This window comes from Podarcis muralis, chromosome 15 (genome assembly GCF_964188315.1).
Source record: "Podarcis muralis chromosome 15, rPodMur119.hap1.1, whole genome shotgun sequence".
NCBI classification, from domain to species: Eukaryota; Metazoa; Chordata; class Lepidosauria; order Squamata; family Lacertidae; genus Podarcis; species Podarcis muralis.
This window is the reverse complement of record NC_135669.1, coordinates 44,776,889-44,792,388: the sequence shown is the minus strand read 5'-3', so window position 1 is coordinate 44,792,388 and position 15,500 is coordinate 44,776,889. Positions and strand designations below refer to the sequence as shown.

Genomic DNA, 15,500 nt, shown 5'->3' with positions numbered 1-15,500 from the left:
TGGAGGAGACAACATTGTGCCTGAAAACCTGGAGGGCTGCTGCCAGTCAGTGTGGACAGTACTGAACTAGGTGGGTCAAGGTTTTGGCAAGGTAGAACTTCTCTGTGTGTGCATTTTTATCAAAGGCTGCAGGCAGCCCTGTGCAACCCTACTGTCTGCGCACAAGCCATAGGTCTAAAGCACATGGTTTCTCCAAAGAACCCTGGGAAACACAGTTTGTTATGGGGGCTGCTGCTCTGAGAGGGGTGAATGACGGGGCCTGGGGAGGGATCTTTCCTGCCACTTGAACTCCTGGACATCCAGTGAAGCTGACACCCCTGTTCAGGGAAGTTTTTAATGTGTGACATTTTAATGTATTTTTAATCTTTGTTGGAAGTCGCCCTGAGTGGGTGGGGAAACCCAGCCAGATGGGCGAGGTACAAATAATAAATTATTATTATTATTATTATTATTATTATTATTATTATTATTATTAGATTCAGGAGAGATAAAGGGAAGGACATATTAATGCAGCACAGCGTTAAACTATGGAACTCCCTCCCACAGGAGGCAGGGATGGCCACTAAAGTGGATGGCTTTGAAAGAGGCTTAGATGAATTTATGAAGGGGGGGGGCTATTGATGACTCTGCTCTGCCTCCACAGTTGGATCTGAATCCCAATTGCTGGAAACCACATGAGGGCAGAGATGCTCTTGTGCTCAGATCTTGTTGGGAGGTTTCCCACTGGGGCATCTGGTTTCATAGAGTTGGAAGGGACCTTGAGGGTCGTCCAGTCCAACCCCTTTCAATGGAGGAAAATGCAGCTGTCCCTTATGGGGATTGAACCAGCAACCTTGGCCTTATCAGAATCCCGCTCTAACCAACTGATCTATCAGCCGCTGTGAGACTAGGATGCTGGACCAGCTGGACCAGCTGGGCCTCATCCCGCAGGCTCGCCTTATGAAGTTGCATGCTTACATTAAATGCGCCACAGTCCTTCCACGTGCAGAGCAGGGCTGTGCTACCTGTCCACCGACCTTTCCGACTGTCGCAAAGGTCCCAGGCCGGCCGGCAGGAGGCCAGGGTGGGCCAGGAGCTGCGGGAAGGGAGTCGAGGCTCCTCCTCTGACTCGCCCGGTGTCCCCTTCCTGGCGCCCCGATGTCCCCGAGCGGAGCAAGGAGGGAGATGGTCTCCTGCGGAAGAAGCGCCTCTCCTTGGTAACTTCATCCTTGAGATTGAAAGCATGCGGTTGGCGGGGGGGGGGGGAGCTGGTGGCGAGGAAAGAAAGCCTTGGGAAGAAATCGCCCCAGCCAACTGACCCGCCCTCCCATTCCCCCCCCCCCCCAGGAAGGCCAAGCGCCCGCCCGGAGTGGAGGCTAATCCGTCCACTGGCGTTCATTTGTCTGGGTCCAAGGAAGGGCCCCGAGGGGAGGTCCTGGGCCAGGCGAGAGGAAGCTTGAGTTTCAGCCTGCGCTATTGATTTTCCCCATTATTACAGTATGGGATTTATGGCTGGCTTTAAAACTGCAATAAGTGGCAAGCTGAAGCGGGCGGGGGCGGGAGGAGCCTCAGGACGACCTTGGGAAGACGGCGCCCCCTCCCTGTCCTCCTCCCCGCACCAACTCTCCTTGCTTCCTCCCAGCGGGGTGGGACGCAGGATGAGGCCCCCGCCCGCTCCAGATCCCTCGCCACTGGCGAGGGGGAGCTTTGGCATTCGGCAAGAGAGAGGGTCCCGTTCTTCACGCACCCAGAGTCCTGAGGCTGCCCGGAGCGCATCTGTGGGGCGTCTGTGGCTGCCAACCAGAATGGCCCATTCTCCATCGGTGGAGGCATCCTGCTTGCCAGTTTTTCGTTTTGGGCATCTGGCTGGCCACTGTGAGAGCAGGATCCTGAGCTAGATGGGCCACTGGCCTGATCCTGCAGGCTCTTCTGAGGGTCTCATGTCTGGCTCCTGGTCCTGCTCAAAGCACTGCCTGCCTGGAGCTGGGCTGGTGTGGCATGTTGTTGTTGTTGAGTCGTTTAGTCGTGTCCGACTCTTCGTGACCCCCTGGACCAGAGCACACCAGGCACTCCTGTCTTCCACTGCCTCCCGCAGTTTGGTCAAACTCATGCTGGTAGCTTCGAGAACACTATCCAACCATCTTGTCCTCTGTCGCCCCCTTCTCCTTGTGCCCTCCATCTTTCCCAACATCAGGGTCTTTTCCAGGGAGTCTTCTCTTCTCATGAGGTGGCCAAAGTATTGGAGCCTCAGCTTCAGGATCTGTCCTTCCAGTGAGCACTCAGGGCTGATTTCCTTCAGAATGGAGAGGTTGGATCTTCTTGCAGTCCATGGGACTCTCCAGAGTCTCCTCCAGCACCAGAATTCAAAAGCATCCATTCTTCGGCGATCAGCCTTCTTTATGGTCCAGCTCTCACTTCCATACATCACTACTGGGGAAACCATAGCTTTAACTATGCGGACTTTTGTCAGCAAGGTTATGTCTCTGCTTTTTAAGATGCTGACATATGTGGCATGGTGCTCCTGGAACAGGGTGAAAGGGGGCCCCCCGCCCCTCCAACCCATTTTCCATACTGGGGAAGGTGGGGAGGGGGAAAAGGTGGTCCCTGCCCTCACAGGCAAACCCAGAACAGCCTTTCTCCTGGAAAGGGAATCCCTGGACTCCAAGGCTATTCAGACTCAGTTGGGCAAAAGGGGGTTTCCCCCCCACCCCCATTAAATAGTCCTGATGTTTCCCCCGGGACAAACAAGGCAAGTAGGTTGGTGGCCCCAGAGCCCACCCCTTCTGCCTTTAAGGTCATAATTGCCATTAAAGCCACAGCTTGCCTAACCAAATTATGCAAAGACAAAATTATCTCCCGTGATTTTTATGTTCCAGAAACTGCCGGGGCGATTACTGGGGGATTGGAAGCAGCTGTCACTCTATCAGAAACTATAATTCCAAACAGCTGGGATCTGTCAGTTATTTATGACGCCGCTTTGCGAGGCGAGAGGGAAGGAGGGAGGAGGGCGCATAGGCTCCACATCTTCAGGCCACACAGAGACCCTGGACTCTGGCGGGCAGATTCCAGGCGGGGGGGGGGGTCCTCCTTCCCCTATCAGGCAGCAGGAGCAGCTTGGGGCCAATGCAGAGATACCCCTACTTTGTTTTTGTTTAGTCATGTCCGCCTCTTCGTGACCCCCTGGACCAGAGCACGCCAGGCACTCCTGTCTTCCACTGCCTCCCGCAGTTTGGTCAAACCCCTGTTCATAGCTTCGAGAACACTGTCCCACCATCTCGTCCTCTGTCGTCCCCTTCTCTTTGTGCCCTCCATCTTTCCCAACATCAGGGTCTTTTCCAGGGAGTCTTCTCTTCTCACGAGGTGGCCAAAGTCTTGGAGCCTCAGCTTCAGGATCTGTCCTTCCAGTGAGCACTCAGGGCTGATTTCTTTCAGAATGGAGAGGTTTGATCTTCTTGCAGTCCAGGGGACTCTCCAGAGTCTCCTCCAGCACCAGAATTCAAAAGCATCAATTATTAGGACCCCCCAAACAGAAGGCTTGCAGCATTAGGGAAACAGGTGAGTAAGAAGCAGGCAGAAAGCGGACAGAGGAGAGTTTCTCTCCTCTCATAGCACTAGAAAAACGGGGAATCCAATGGAACTGCATGTGGGAAGATTCAGGAGAGACCAAAGGAAGGACTTCTTCACACGGGGCAGCGTTCATCTGTAGAACTCACACCTGCAGGAAGTTGTGATAGCCGCCAACCTAGATGGCTTTAAAAGACGTGGGGACAAATTCGTGGAGGAAGATAGGACTATCTGTGGCTGCTACACATGAGGGCTGTGCTCTGCCGCCACCGCAGGAGGAGATAATAATAATAATAATAATAATAATAATAATAATAATAATAATAATAATATAATATATTATTTATACCCCGCCCATCTGGCTGGGTTTCCCCAGCCACTCTGGGCGGCTTCCAACAAAAGATTAAAAATACATTAAAACATCGGCCATTAAAAACTTCCCTAAACAGGGCTGCCTTCAGATGTCTTCTAAACATCAGATACCGTATTTTTTGCTCCATAAGACTCACTTTTTCACTCCTAAAAAGTAAGGGGAAATGTGTGTGCATCTTATGGAGCGAATGCAGGCTGCGCAGCTATCCCAGAAGCCAGAACAGGAAGAGGGATTGCTGATTTCACTGCGCAGCGATCCCGCTTGCTGTTCTGGCTTCTGAGATTCAGAATATTTTTTTTCTTGGTTTCCTCCTCCAAAAACTAGGTGCGTCTTGTGGTCTGGTGCGTCTTATAGAGCGAAAAATACGGTAGTTGTTTATTTCTTTGATATCTGAGGGGAGGGCGTTCCACAGGGCAGGCGCCACCACCGAGAAGGCCCTCTGCCTGGTTCCCTGTAACCTCGCTTCTCGCAGGGAGGGAACCGCCAGAAGGCCCTCAGAGCTGGACCTCAGCATCCGGGATGGACGATGGGGGTGGAGACGCTCCTTCTGGTCTTCGGGCCGAGGCTGTTTAGGGCCTTAAAGGTCAGCACCAACACTTTGAAATGTGCTCAGAAACATACTGGGAGCCAATGTAGGTCTTTCAAGACCGGTGTTATGTGGTCTCGGCGGCCGCTCCCAGTCCCCAGTCTAGCTGCCGCATTCTGGATTAGTTGTAGTTTCCGGGTCACCTTCAAAGGTAGCCCCACATAGAGTGCATTGCAGTAGTCCAAATGGGAGATAACCAGAGCATGCACCACTCTGGCGAGACAGTCTGCGGGCAGGGAGGGTCTTGTGCTCATGTCTTGCTTGCAGGTTTCCCAAAATGGGCACCTGGTTGGCCACTGTGAGAGCAGCCAGCTGGGCTGGATGAGCCCCTTTGGCCTGATCCAGCAGGCTCTTCTTCGGTTCTTCCCAGACCACCCATCCATCCGCTGAAATCTGTACAGATTTCACCTTGAGAGAACGTAAGAATTGTCCCGCATCTCAATCAGGGCCAAGTGGCCGGTCTGGTCCAGGCTCCTGCTCCCGCGGCTGCCCCAAAGGGAAGCCCACAAGCCGGCAGGGCCTGAGCGCAACACTCTCCCCTCCTGCGGATCCCAGGAACGGGTATTCAGAGGCCTCCAGCCGAGCTCCAAGATTCCCTCCTGGGACTAAGGGGAGGTAGAAGGCATCTTTCGTGAAAACGTGGGCTGCCAGCAGCTCTTAGAACCACTTGTACGAAAAACAGGATGTGTGTGTGACTTTGTGGTGATATATTCACAGAGAGACTGACTAATCAGGGACATACATTTATTTATTTATTTATTTATTTATGATTGATTGATTGATTGATTGATTGATTGCATCTGCATCCCACCTTTCCCCCCCAAGGAGCTCAAGGCAGTGTGTGTGGCTCTCCCCTTTCCCACAACAACCCTGTGAGGTTGGTTAGGCTGAGAGAGGCAGGGGCTGGCCCAATACCACAACCTGTGACCTCCATGGCCGAGTGGGGATTGATTGACAGGAAGGGTTTCCCCAAAGCCAATTAAACCTGATTGATTAATTGAGTCAACACCGCAGGCTCCGCTTACTCTGACTCCTCCCGCTAAGGAAAACGAGGGTGCCGATGGGGGGAGAGCGATGCTGAGATTATGTCCCACCCAGGCAGGTCTGGGGAAGACCCCAGCCGTAGACCCTGCAGAGAGGTGGGGCGGGGGAGAGCATTGCTGCCAGCCAGTGCTGACAACACTGAGCTCAATGATGCCTATTAAGGCGGCTTTTGGAGTCTGTCCTGGGGCAGAGAGGCCCACCTGGCTGACTGGAGGCTGCACTAGCCCCCCAGCTGCCCCATGGCTGCCTTTGCCACTCTCTCTCTCAACCCCCCTGTTGTGCTGGGGCTCTGCCCAGCCCAAAGTGGCCAGGAGCGGCAGACTCTCTGCTGAGCTGTAAACAAGGCAGAGGCGGTTGCTGCTGCTGCTGCTGCCTGGCCTCTGCAGGGACAGCCCCATGGAGACCATCCCTAGAGCTGGGCCAGGTGCTTTGGAGGAGGGAGGGAGGAGCTGCATCTCCTGTGCCCAGCACCTCGCACGGGGAGAGCATAATCAGAAGAGGCTGCTGGATCAGGCCAAAGGGCCTCTATCCAGTCCAGCATCCTGTTCTCACAGTAGCCTCGACAGGAAGTCCACAAGCAGGACTTGAGGGCAACAGCATTATTACCTGGCATCTGGAGGTAGACTGTTCCTGGGCATGGAGGTTCTGCTATCACAATAGGCCTGCTGCATCAGCCCAGTGGCCTGTCTAGTCCAGCGTCCTGTCCTCACAGTGGCCAACCAGGTGCCCACTGTGGTTTCCGGCAACTCAACTGGTATTCAGAACCAGTGGCTGCCCCTGTGAGGGGAAGGTAGCACCAGTCCTGTGATGCGGGCCAAGCACCCCTATCTGCTCACAAGGTGGGCTTACCTCGCAGACGGCTCATGAGCTGCCCTGGCATGCTGCAGCTGGTTAAGGAGAAGGAGACCCCATTCCCTGCGCATGCATGCACAGATATGCACCCTACATCTGGGACGGCTCCTTCGGCCCATCTCCCAGATGTGCCTTCCCAGGGCCCTGAAAAGGAACCTTATGCTTCTGCATCTGTTCCTCCCAGCCAGGCTGGACCCCAGGAAGGAGGGGGAGAGAGCAAGGGAAGGGGGTCCTCCTCTCCCCCCCCCTACTGAACACGTCCCTCTAGTAGAGTCTCCTAACGAGGGAGAGTCCTAACGAGGGAGGCGGCGCTCCTGGCTGTCCAGAGCCGGAGATAAATTATTTCAAGCATCCATTAAGCAATGCCTAATTAGTGCCCAATTAGAAGAGTCACGTGGGGTGCAGTTTGGACAGGCTTGGGAGGCAGACCTGAGTGAGGAGGGGAAGCCGGGGGGGGGGAGAGGGAGAGCAGGGTGCTGGGGGGAGGCACTGCTCTCCGGGGGCAGGAAAAAAGGAGAGGGCATTTGTGCCTGGGGAGGAGGGGGCAGCGGCAACACTGGCTCAAACCCCACAGGACTCAGAGACTGGCAGGGCAGTGTGGCATCTCTAGAATCTGCAGCCCTGTGCATGTGTTCCTGGGAGGGAGGAGAGGCGGAGGAGAATCCAGCCCCTGCTTGGCATGCAGAAGGCCCCAGTGCCAATCCCCCCAGGCGCCTCCCGTTTAAAAGGGTCAGGAGGCAGGTGAAAAGGCTCCACTCCTCTGCCTGAGATTCTGGAGAACTGATGGGGAGACAAAGAGAGCTCTCTGCATCTTAAGGAAAGGGCCCCAGCCCAGGAGCCGAGGACACGTGCTTCACATGCAGAAGGTCCCAGGCCCAAACCCCAGCAGCTTCCTGTTTCCCTCCTGAAAGCAGCCCCTTCACTCAGAACCACAAGTCCCGAATCCTAGTTTACTTTTAAGGAAAGGCCAGAACAGCTGCTTGGCATGCAGAATGTGTCCCAGGCCACAAGGGCAGCCTCCACTGGCGGGTGATAGGCAAGGCCTCTTCTTCCTCTTTACTGGAGCCCCTGCCAGCCAGAGGAGACAATACTGGCCTAGCTGAACAAGCAGTTTGAGGTGCTATGAGGCGGGCAAGGACCACTGCTCAGTTCCAAGAGTAGCTGCTTGGCATGCAGAAGGTCCCCTGGTTCAATTGCTGGCATCTCCAGGTCGGGCTGGGGAAGATGCTGCCAGTCAGTGCAGAGGGACTGTTGAGACAGTTTCGCTGGTTCAAGGCCATTTCCACCCTGTGTCTCGGTCTCCTCCTCCTCTGCAGTTGCTTCTCTTAGGTGCCAGGGATTCTGCAGGGACAGAGGCTCATCGCCAGGATACCTGGTCCCCCAGAGTCCTCCTCCGATGGCCAACTCTCAATTATCACCAAGCGCAGAGAAACAAGTAAGGAAGGAGGAGTTGGCGTCTCAGAGATCTCAGCTTGCTTACCTGCTTAAAAAAAAACATTTCAAGGTGGCAATCTTCTAGCCCTCATGGTGGCAGGGAAAACAAAAGCACAGGGAAGCCAGGAGAAGGAGGAGGAGGCTTGTTTCTGGCCACAGAAGAATAAATTATGTAAAATGATAAGCACATCAATGCGCATCGCGGCGGCCTACTTTGCATAACTTGCTCTGGATTTTCGGCTTCTCCTTGGCAGGGAATGTGGGTTTTTTAAAAGCGCGGCTTCGCTGTCTGTGCAGCCCTGGGCTGAGGGGGGGGAGGCAGAGGCGGAGGGAACCGCGCAGGGATCCTGGGTGCAGAAGGAACACACACACACACACACCCAGCCAGAGGAGAGGAAGAGGCCTGTGTCTTCGGAGGGGGGGGGGGGAGGCGAGTGTGTGCGCCTGACTTGCCTCTCCAAGATTGCGTTTCAGATCCACGCAGAGCAGGCCTGAAGGGCTGGGAGGAGGCGCTCTCACACCACCGAGTGCATCGCTTTCCGTGCCTGCTTGCACCAGAGCCGAGAATGCCTGATGCGGAAGGACAAGTTGCCTGCCTGCCTCTGCTCTCTGGGCTCCAGGCGGAACTGGGGCGGTGGAAAAGGAGGGCCTGCCCTCCGCCCTGAGAGGGAAACTGAGGCCTGGGACGGGCACTAGCTCCCTGGAGAACAGGAAGAAGCTGGCATGCTTTGCAAGGGTGCTGTTGGCCACTGCAAGCATGCATCTTCCTGAAAGGCTGTGCGGTGTAGTGGTTAGTGTCGGATGAGGGCCTGCCTCTCAGCCTGACCTACCTCTCAGGGTTGTTGCGGGATTGAATGTGGAGGGGGAGAACCCCTCTTGTGCTTTCGGTAAGAAGAGGCTGCTGGGTTAGGCCCATCGGGTCCAGGCTCCTGTTCTCACAGTGGCCAGCCAGATGTCCATTATGAGAAAGCCCCATTCAGGATTCGAACTCTCCCCTCCTGTGGCCACGGGCATTCAGAAGGGCCGCTGCCTCTGACTTCTGCAGGCAGGGTGGAGTCACCAGTCGCCCTGCTCTCCTCCACGAATGCATCCAATATCCTTTGAAAGACATTTGGGTTGATTACAAGCTACAATAATTTGTTGAAATGGTGCAGTTAACAAATACCCTGAGAGGCAGGGTATACATGTTGGAAATTACAGTATATTATAGTAAGTCCTGTAATGTAATATGACAACGTTTACCGATGTAACATAAGAATGTTAACAAATAAATAAAATGAAAATTCAAAAAAATGAAAATAAAGACATTTGGGTTGGTGGGCATCACTGCCTGCTGTGGGATGGAGTTCCACAGGTTAACTCTGTGCTGAGAGTTACGGAAAAGCCCAGGGCATCCCCCCCCCAACCACCACCACCACCACCCTCCCCCCCCCCTCTCTCTCTCTCTCTCTCACACACACACACACACACTTTTCAGCCTCACACACACACTTTTCAGCCTCTCAGGGACTCCCCTCAGCAGCAGCCCCAGAAAGTTTTCTGGGAGGCTTCACCTGGCTGTCTTAAGTATATATATATATATATATATGCAGGTTTTGGTGTCCTCGGGTGTCTTCCCGTGTAAAAGTTGGGGTGTCTAGGCGACGTTTCGACGAGGTCTCACTCGTCATCTTCAGGCTGGTGCTTTCGGCTTCTTGTTACTGGAACAAGAAGCCGAAAGCACCAGCCTGAAGATGACGAGTGAGACCTCGTCGAAACGTCGCCTAGACACCCCAACTTTTACACGGGAAGACACCCGAGGACACCAAAACCTGCATTCCTGTACCCGTGAAAATCTACGAAAGCAATATATATATATATATATATATATATATATATGCGCGCACCACAAAATTTTAAAAACCCAAATGGCAATTAGGAGTGCACTGGAGCATCTTGAGCAGTCGGATGCTATGGCAACCCTGGTGCCACTTGGCAAAGGGCAGGGCATTAATATTTCAGAGCATAAATAATGAATGGCGGCAGGAGGGGGGCTGCTCTGGCCTTGATCCCGTTTCTCCGGCAATATTCGGGAATGCAATGCCCAAGAGGCCACTTGGAAAGAGGAGCTGTGGCTCGTGGGCACCCGTGGCAGGAGCCGGGGGAGCCTGTCAGGCTGCTGGGGGGCTGGGCAGGCTGGCCATGGGGCAGGGGGGCCACAGAAGGGGAGGGGGACTGGGCACGAAGCCAGGCTGGCAGGGGTGCTTCTTGCGGGGTGCCAGCCCTGCCACTCAGCCCAGTCCTGTAAATTAACACCAGAACTTCCCTCCAGGATCAGGCCCGTGGCCCATCTAGTCCGGCATCCTGTTCTCACAGGGGCCAACCAACTACCCCAAAGCAGGATTTGACCCTGAGAGCAAGTCTTGGCCCTGCTGGGATTTCCCGCAACTGGAATTCAGAAGCACAGTTGCCTCTGACCATGGAGAAAGACCATAGCTAGGAGCCCTCCACAAAGGCTTCTCCTTCTCCATGAATGAATTTGTCCGATCCTCTTTTAAAGCCATCTCTATTGGTGACCATCCCTGCCTCTTGTGGGAGGGAGTTCCACAGGTACACTGCATGAAGGAGGACTTCCTTCCACGTGTCCTGAGTCTTCCGACATTCAGCTTCACTGCATGTCCACAAGTTCCAGTGGTATGAATGAACCGCCCAAAACTGCCATTTACCCCTCGTAGATCTACGGCTCCCAGCACCCATAACAAACTGCAGTTCCTGGGGGGGGGGGGGGGCCATGTGCTTTCAATTGTATTGTTTGCATGCAGACAGAAGAGTTTCACAGGGCTGCAGGCTTAGCAAAGCAAACAGAGACAGAGAAAGGCCTGCCTTGCCAAATCCTTGGCCCACTTAGTATTGTCCACACTGACTGGCAGCAGGTTTCCAGATTTTCAGGCACAAGTTTGCCTCTCCCAGCACCCCCACTCCCCGGAGATGCTGTTAGGGGTTGAATTTGGGACCTTCTGCATGCCAAGCAGGGGCTCTGGCCCTTTTGTAGCTCAGTGGGGCACACGTAGAGGTTCTCCCTTCTCTGCCTGGATATGCACTGCAAGCAGGTTGGGCCCTGGAAGATGGTGGACTCTCCTTCCTTGGTGGTTGGATGGCCCTCTGTCATGGATGCTGAGATTCCTGCATTGCAGGGGTTGGGCTAGATGACCCTTAGGTTCCCTCCTGACTGCAGTTCTGTGTCTCTGATTGCAAAGTCCACCCTGTTGATGTCTCTCCTCCTCTCTCTCCTCTTGCAGGGAGCTGCCTGGAGCTCTCCCTGCTGCTTCTGCTGGCTCTGGAGCTCCCCTCTTCGGGCGGCTGCCCCACGGACTGCGTCTGCTACCCGTCCCCCATGACCGTCAGCTGCCAGTCCCACAACTTCCTCGCCATCCCGGAGGGCATCCCCGAGGACAGCGAGCGGGTCTTCCTGCAGAACAACCAGATCTCCCTGCTGCTGCGCGGCCACTTCAGCCCCTCGCTGGTCACCCTCTGGCTCTACTCCAACAATGTCACCTTCGTGGACCCCAACGCCTTCCGCGGCTTCTCCCACCTGGAGGAGCTGGACCTGGGAGACAACCCCAACCTGCAGGAGCTGTCGGCCAAGACCTTCCAGGGCCTCAGCCGCCTGCACGCCCTGCACCTCTACAAGTGCGGCCTCAGCTCCCTGCCCAGCGGCATCTTCTCCGGCCTCCACAACCTGCAGTACCTCTACCTGCAGGACAACCGGCTGGGCTACCTGCACGATGACCTCTTCGTCGACCTCGTCAACCTCAGCCACCTCTTCCTGCACGGCAACCGGCTCTGGAGCCTCCACCAGAACACCTTCCGGGGGCTGGTCAACCTAGACCGGCTGCTCCTCCACCAGAACCAGCTGCAGAGCATCCACCGGGGAGCCTTCCACGACCTGCGGCGACTCACCTTGCTCTTCCTCTTCAACAACAGCCTCTCTGAGCTGCCGGGCGAGGCCCTGGCCCACCTGGAGGCCTTGGAGTACCTGCGCCTCAACAGCAACCCCTGGCACTGCGGCTGCCAGGCCCAGTCGCTCTGGGAGTGGCTGCGCCGCTTCCGGGGCTCCAGCTCCAGCGCCGTCTGCGAGTTCCCAGAAAAGCTGCGCGGCCTGGACTTGAAGGAGCTGACGGCAGACAGCTTCCGGGGCTGCGCGGCCTCCGAGTCGCTGCACCACCAGGTGAACGGGGTGCGCTTCCCGCCCTCGGCCGACAGGGCGCCCCCCGGAGACCACCCGCCGCTCCACTCCTCCACGGAGAAGGGCAAAGGGCGGCCAGGGGAGCAGCGCCCGGGGCAGCAGCAGCGCCCCGGCTACCGGAAGCCCGGCAAGAACTGCACCAAGAGCCGTAACCGCACCACCAAGCCGGCCGGGCCCTGGAAGGAGAGCGAGGGGGCGGACTACGAGCACAAGTCCCCTGGCCTGGGCCTGCTGCCCAAGCCGAAGGGCAAGTGCCACCGGACATCTCTGCAGCCCCCCAGCGGGGTCCAGCAGGCAGCAGGGGGCGGGGTGCGCGGGGCCGGGGCCAGGGCTGCGGGGGCCCTGCAGGCCACCCTGCTGGCCGGGGTGCTGGCCTTGGCGGTGATCGTCCGCTGACCGCGGAGGAGCCACGCTGAGCCGCCACTGGTCTCCGGAGCCCCAGCGCTGTGACTCCTCCTCCTCCCCCTTTTTTCTGCCTGGGGGTTTGGCAGCAGCAAGGTAGGCCCCCTCCTGGGCCTTCTCCAAGGCCCCCCGCCCATGGCCGGCAAGGGGGGATTGTAGGCGCGGACCGTGCAGGGCGGGCGAGCGGGCAGGCAGGCAGGCACTTCCTTCGCGCCTGCAGGATGGAATTACAAGCAATATCCCACACGCTCGCCACCAATGGCCCCGACAGAGCACCCACGGGAAGGAATTCCCCACCCCCGCCCCACCCTCCTCTCCTGAACCCAGGGCCCGGGAGCGAATCCTCGGTTAGCAACTACTGGACAACTGCTTTGCTCCCTGAGAAATCCTGCTGAATTGAGAGAAAGAGGGAGCCGCATATACCCTACCCTGCCAGGATTACAAAAAAAGGAGTCGCCACCACCGCCGCCCCTGTCAGGACCGCACCAACTAAGCCGATGTGATCCCTGCATTGCAATGGGTCGGACTAGATGACCCTTGGTATCCCTTCCAACTCTGCAGTTCTGTGATTCTGGGACAGAGGGCTAGCCTGGGCCATGGGGCACCCCACCCCACCCTGCCTGCGAGGCCCCCTTTCCGCTCCCCTTCTGCTCCCGGCCAAAGCAGGCAGGGAGCTTCTTGTAGGACAGATATCCAAGTTGCTGGGTGGCTCAGGATCCTTCCCCTCCTGGGCAGGGCTGGGCAGCCAACAAGACCAAAGGAAAGGCCAGCCAGCAGCCGAGAGGTGGGAACTCTGAACAAACTTTCCAAGCAAAGGTGCAATTCTCTTCCCCGCCCTTTTCTTTTTTGTAATGTCTGTGTTCACATATAAAATTTTAAAAAAACCCAATGCACAAGTTTTCCCTCGGCCTTCAAGCTCCCTGGAGATTCATGTCCCATGACGATGCTTATAAACTGAATTGAGGAGACTGCGCACAGGAGAGAAGGAACCAGGACCGATCCCACCCCGACCTGTGGAACTGAGGACTATGGGTGGGTCTGCAGGCAGGAGGGCTTTGGGTGGGCAGCTGGGAGAGGCACCTCCCCGGAGTGGACAAGGCTTGGGGGGAGAGTTGGGGGGAGGGCAAGGGGGGGCCCACCAGGGACCAATTTATGTAGAAACATAGCACACCAGGAATTGTAGTTTTGTGGATCTGTATGCAATATGAAAGGGAGAGAGAGAGAGAGAGAGAGAGAGAGAGAGAGAGAGAGAGAGAGAGAGAAAGAGATATGGGAGGCCAGGAACATCCCCACTGCTTGCAAGTGAAATGCTCCAATTGCCAGGGAGGGAGGGGGTCTAGTTTTGGGTGGGTGTGTCCAGAATCAGTCAGTATAGCCAACACCCCAGGAGCTGGGGAGAGGGAGAGGAGGAGGAGGAGGACTGCAACATGTCCTCAACAGTGTTAGCCCCAGGTCCAAGGGTCTTGCTGGCATCCTTGGAGAGGACCCTCCTGGCAGCTCTTAGGGAGGGGGCCGGGATCTGGGGCCGGGAGGCAAGGCAGGGAACAAACACCACGTTTGGGACCATTTGCCCTTGGCTTTTTTTAAAGAGTAAAATGAAAACAGCCATTTTTTTAGGGGATACGGCAGGGTCGGGGGATGGCCAAGCAGTGCTTGAGCGACAGAGAGGTCGGAGTGGGGGTGGGGTGGGGGTCCTGCCTCTTAACCCTTTTGGCTGCCACCCTCTCTCTCCCTCCCTCCCTCCCTGGCTCCTTTTCTCAGCAGCCTAGCAGGCAGGGCACCCAGGCCTTGTTGGGGAGGGTGCCCAGGGAGGGGGGTGGGAGCTGGTGGGAGTTGATTCGTGCCCCTTCCCCTTTCCAGCTGTGACCCCACCATGCACGGGGCCCACAGGGGTCCCCCTCCCCGAGCCCCCGGCCAGGATCGTGGCCACGTTCTGTTGTTCCAAGTTGGGCCACTACCGGGGAGGCCCTGCCCTGGCTGTGCAGGGAGGGGGGAATAAAGGAAACCGTCTGAAAACCAGCTGCTGTGGCCTCTTTCACTTTTTCCTTCCCCAGGAGTTGCGCATGCTCTCTAGCATGTACATCATGAGCTGTGTCAGGCAAGGATGCGCCAAATCACCAGCCCCGCCTCCCCAGCAAGGAGGAGATGTTCCCACAAGGGCCAGGCTTCTCAGGAAAGGGGGCTGAGCCCCCTGGAAGAACCAGTTTCGGGTTTCTCAAAGTCCAGGAACATAGGAATGCGCCTCGTGAGAGTCAGACCATTGGTCCTGCTTGCTCACTGCTGTCAGTGGGAGAGAGTTTCTGCCCCCTGCAGGGTTTGATCCGTGGGTCAGCGGCCAGGGAGTGGGGGCAGGGGACACCAGGGCAGCGAGAGGGCACATAACGAAAATTCAAGCAGAAAGGCAGCCACATAGCCTTACGTGCAAGCTCATCAGCCCCCAAACAGCCACAGAAGACAATGCAATGGGGGCGAGGGAGGTTTGCCGTTAAATAAAGCTGGAAGGCACCCAAAGGCCTCCCCCTCCCTGCAGAAGGACACCCCCCCCACACACACTGACCAGGGCTCCCATGTACAGAAAGATACATTTGGACACGGGAAGCTGCCCCAGGCACAGGCCGTTGATCCACTTAGGCCAGTGCTGCCTGCACTGACTGGCAACAGCTCTCTGGGGCTGTTTCAGGCAGGGAGTCTGCCAGCCCCACCTGAGAGGTCGAAGATGGGGCTGTCGCCATCCAACAGTCCCAACTCTGCCGCTGAGCCCAGGCCCAAGCTGCCTTGGACGAGCGAAACCATTGGTCCAGCTAGCTCAGGACTGACTGGCAGCCGCTCCCCAAAGTTTCAGAGAACAAGGCTCTCCCTAGAGATGCCGTTTGGGGATTGCGCCTGGGAACGTCTGTGTTCAACTGTGAGGCTTTCACCTTAGACGATTTAGGATTGGAGAGAGAACACACCCATGTCAGGGGCTATGAATGGTGTCAGTTAACCGGAGCCTCTATGTGCCGATCTGCCAGGTATTGAGGACAAGGGGCGGGCAGAATGGG

General features: G+C 56.5%; 1 protein-coding gene across 1 annotated transcript in view; it reads left to right on the top strand.

Moving 5' to 3' along the window:
- RTN4RL1 (reticulon 4 receptor like 1) overlaps positions 1-14,478 on the top strand; it is a 63,341-nt gene extending 48,863 nt beyond the window's left edge. Inside the window, exon 2 of the mRNA XM_028707346.2 lies at positions 11,111-14,478. Coding sequence (XP_028563179.2) covers positions 11,111-12,453 — 1,343 coding nt within the window. The 3' untranslated portion in view covers positions 12,454-14,478. The remainder of the gene's footprint in view (positions 1-11,110) is intronic.
- The last annotated feature ends 1,022 nt before the right edge of the window (positions 14,479-15,500 follow it).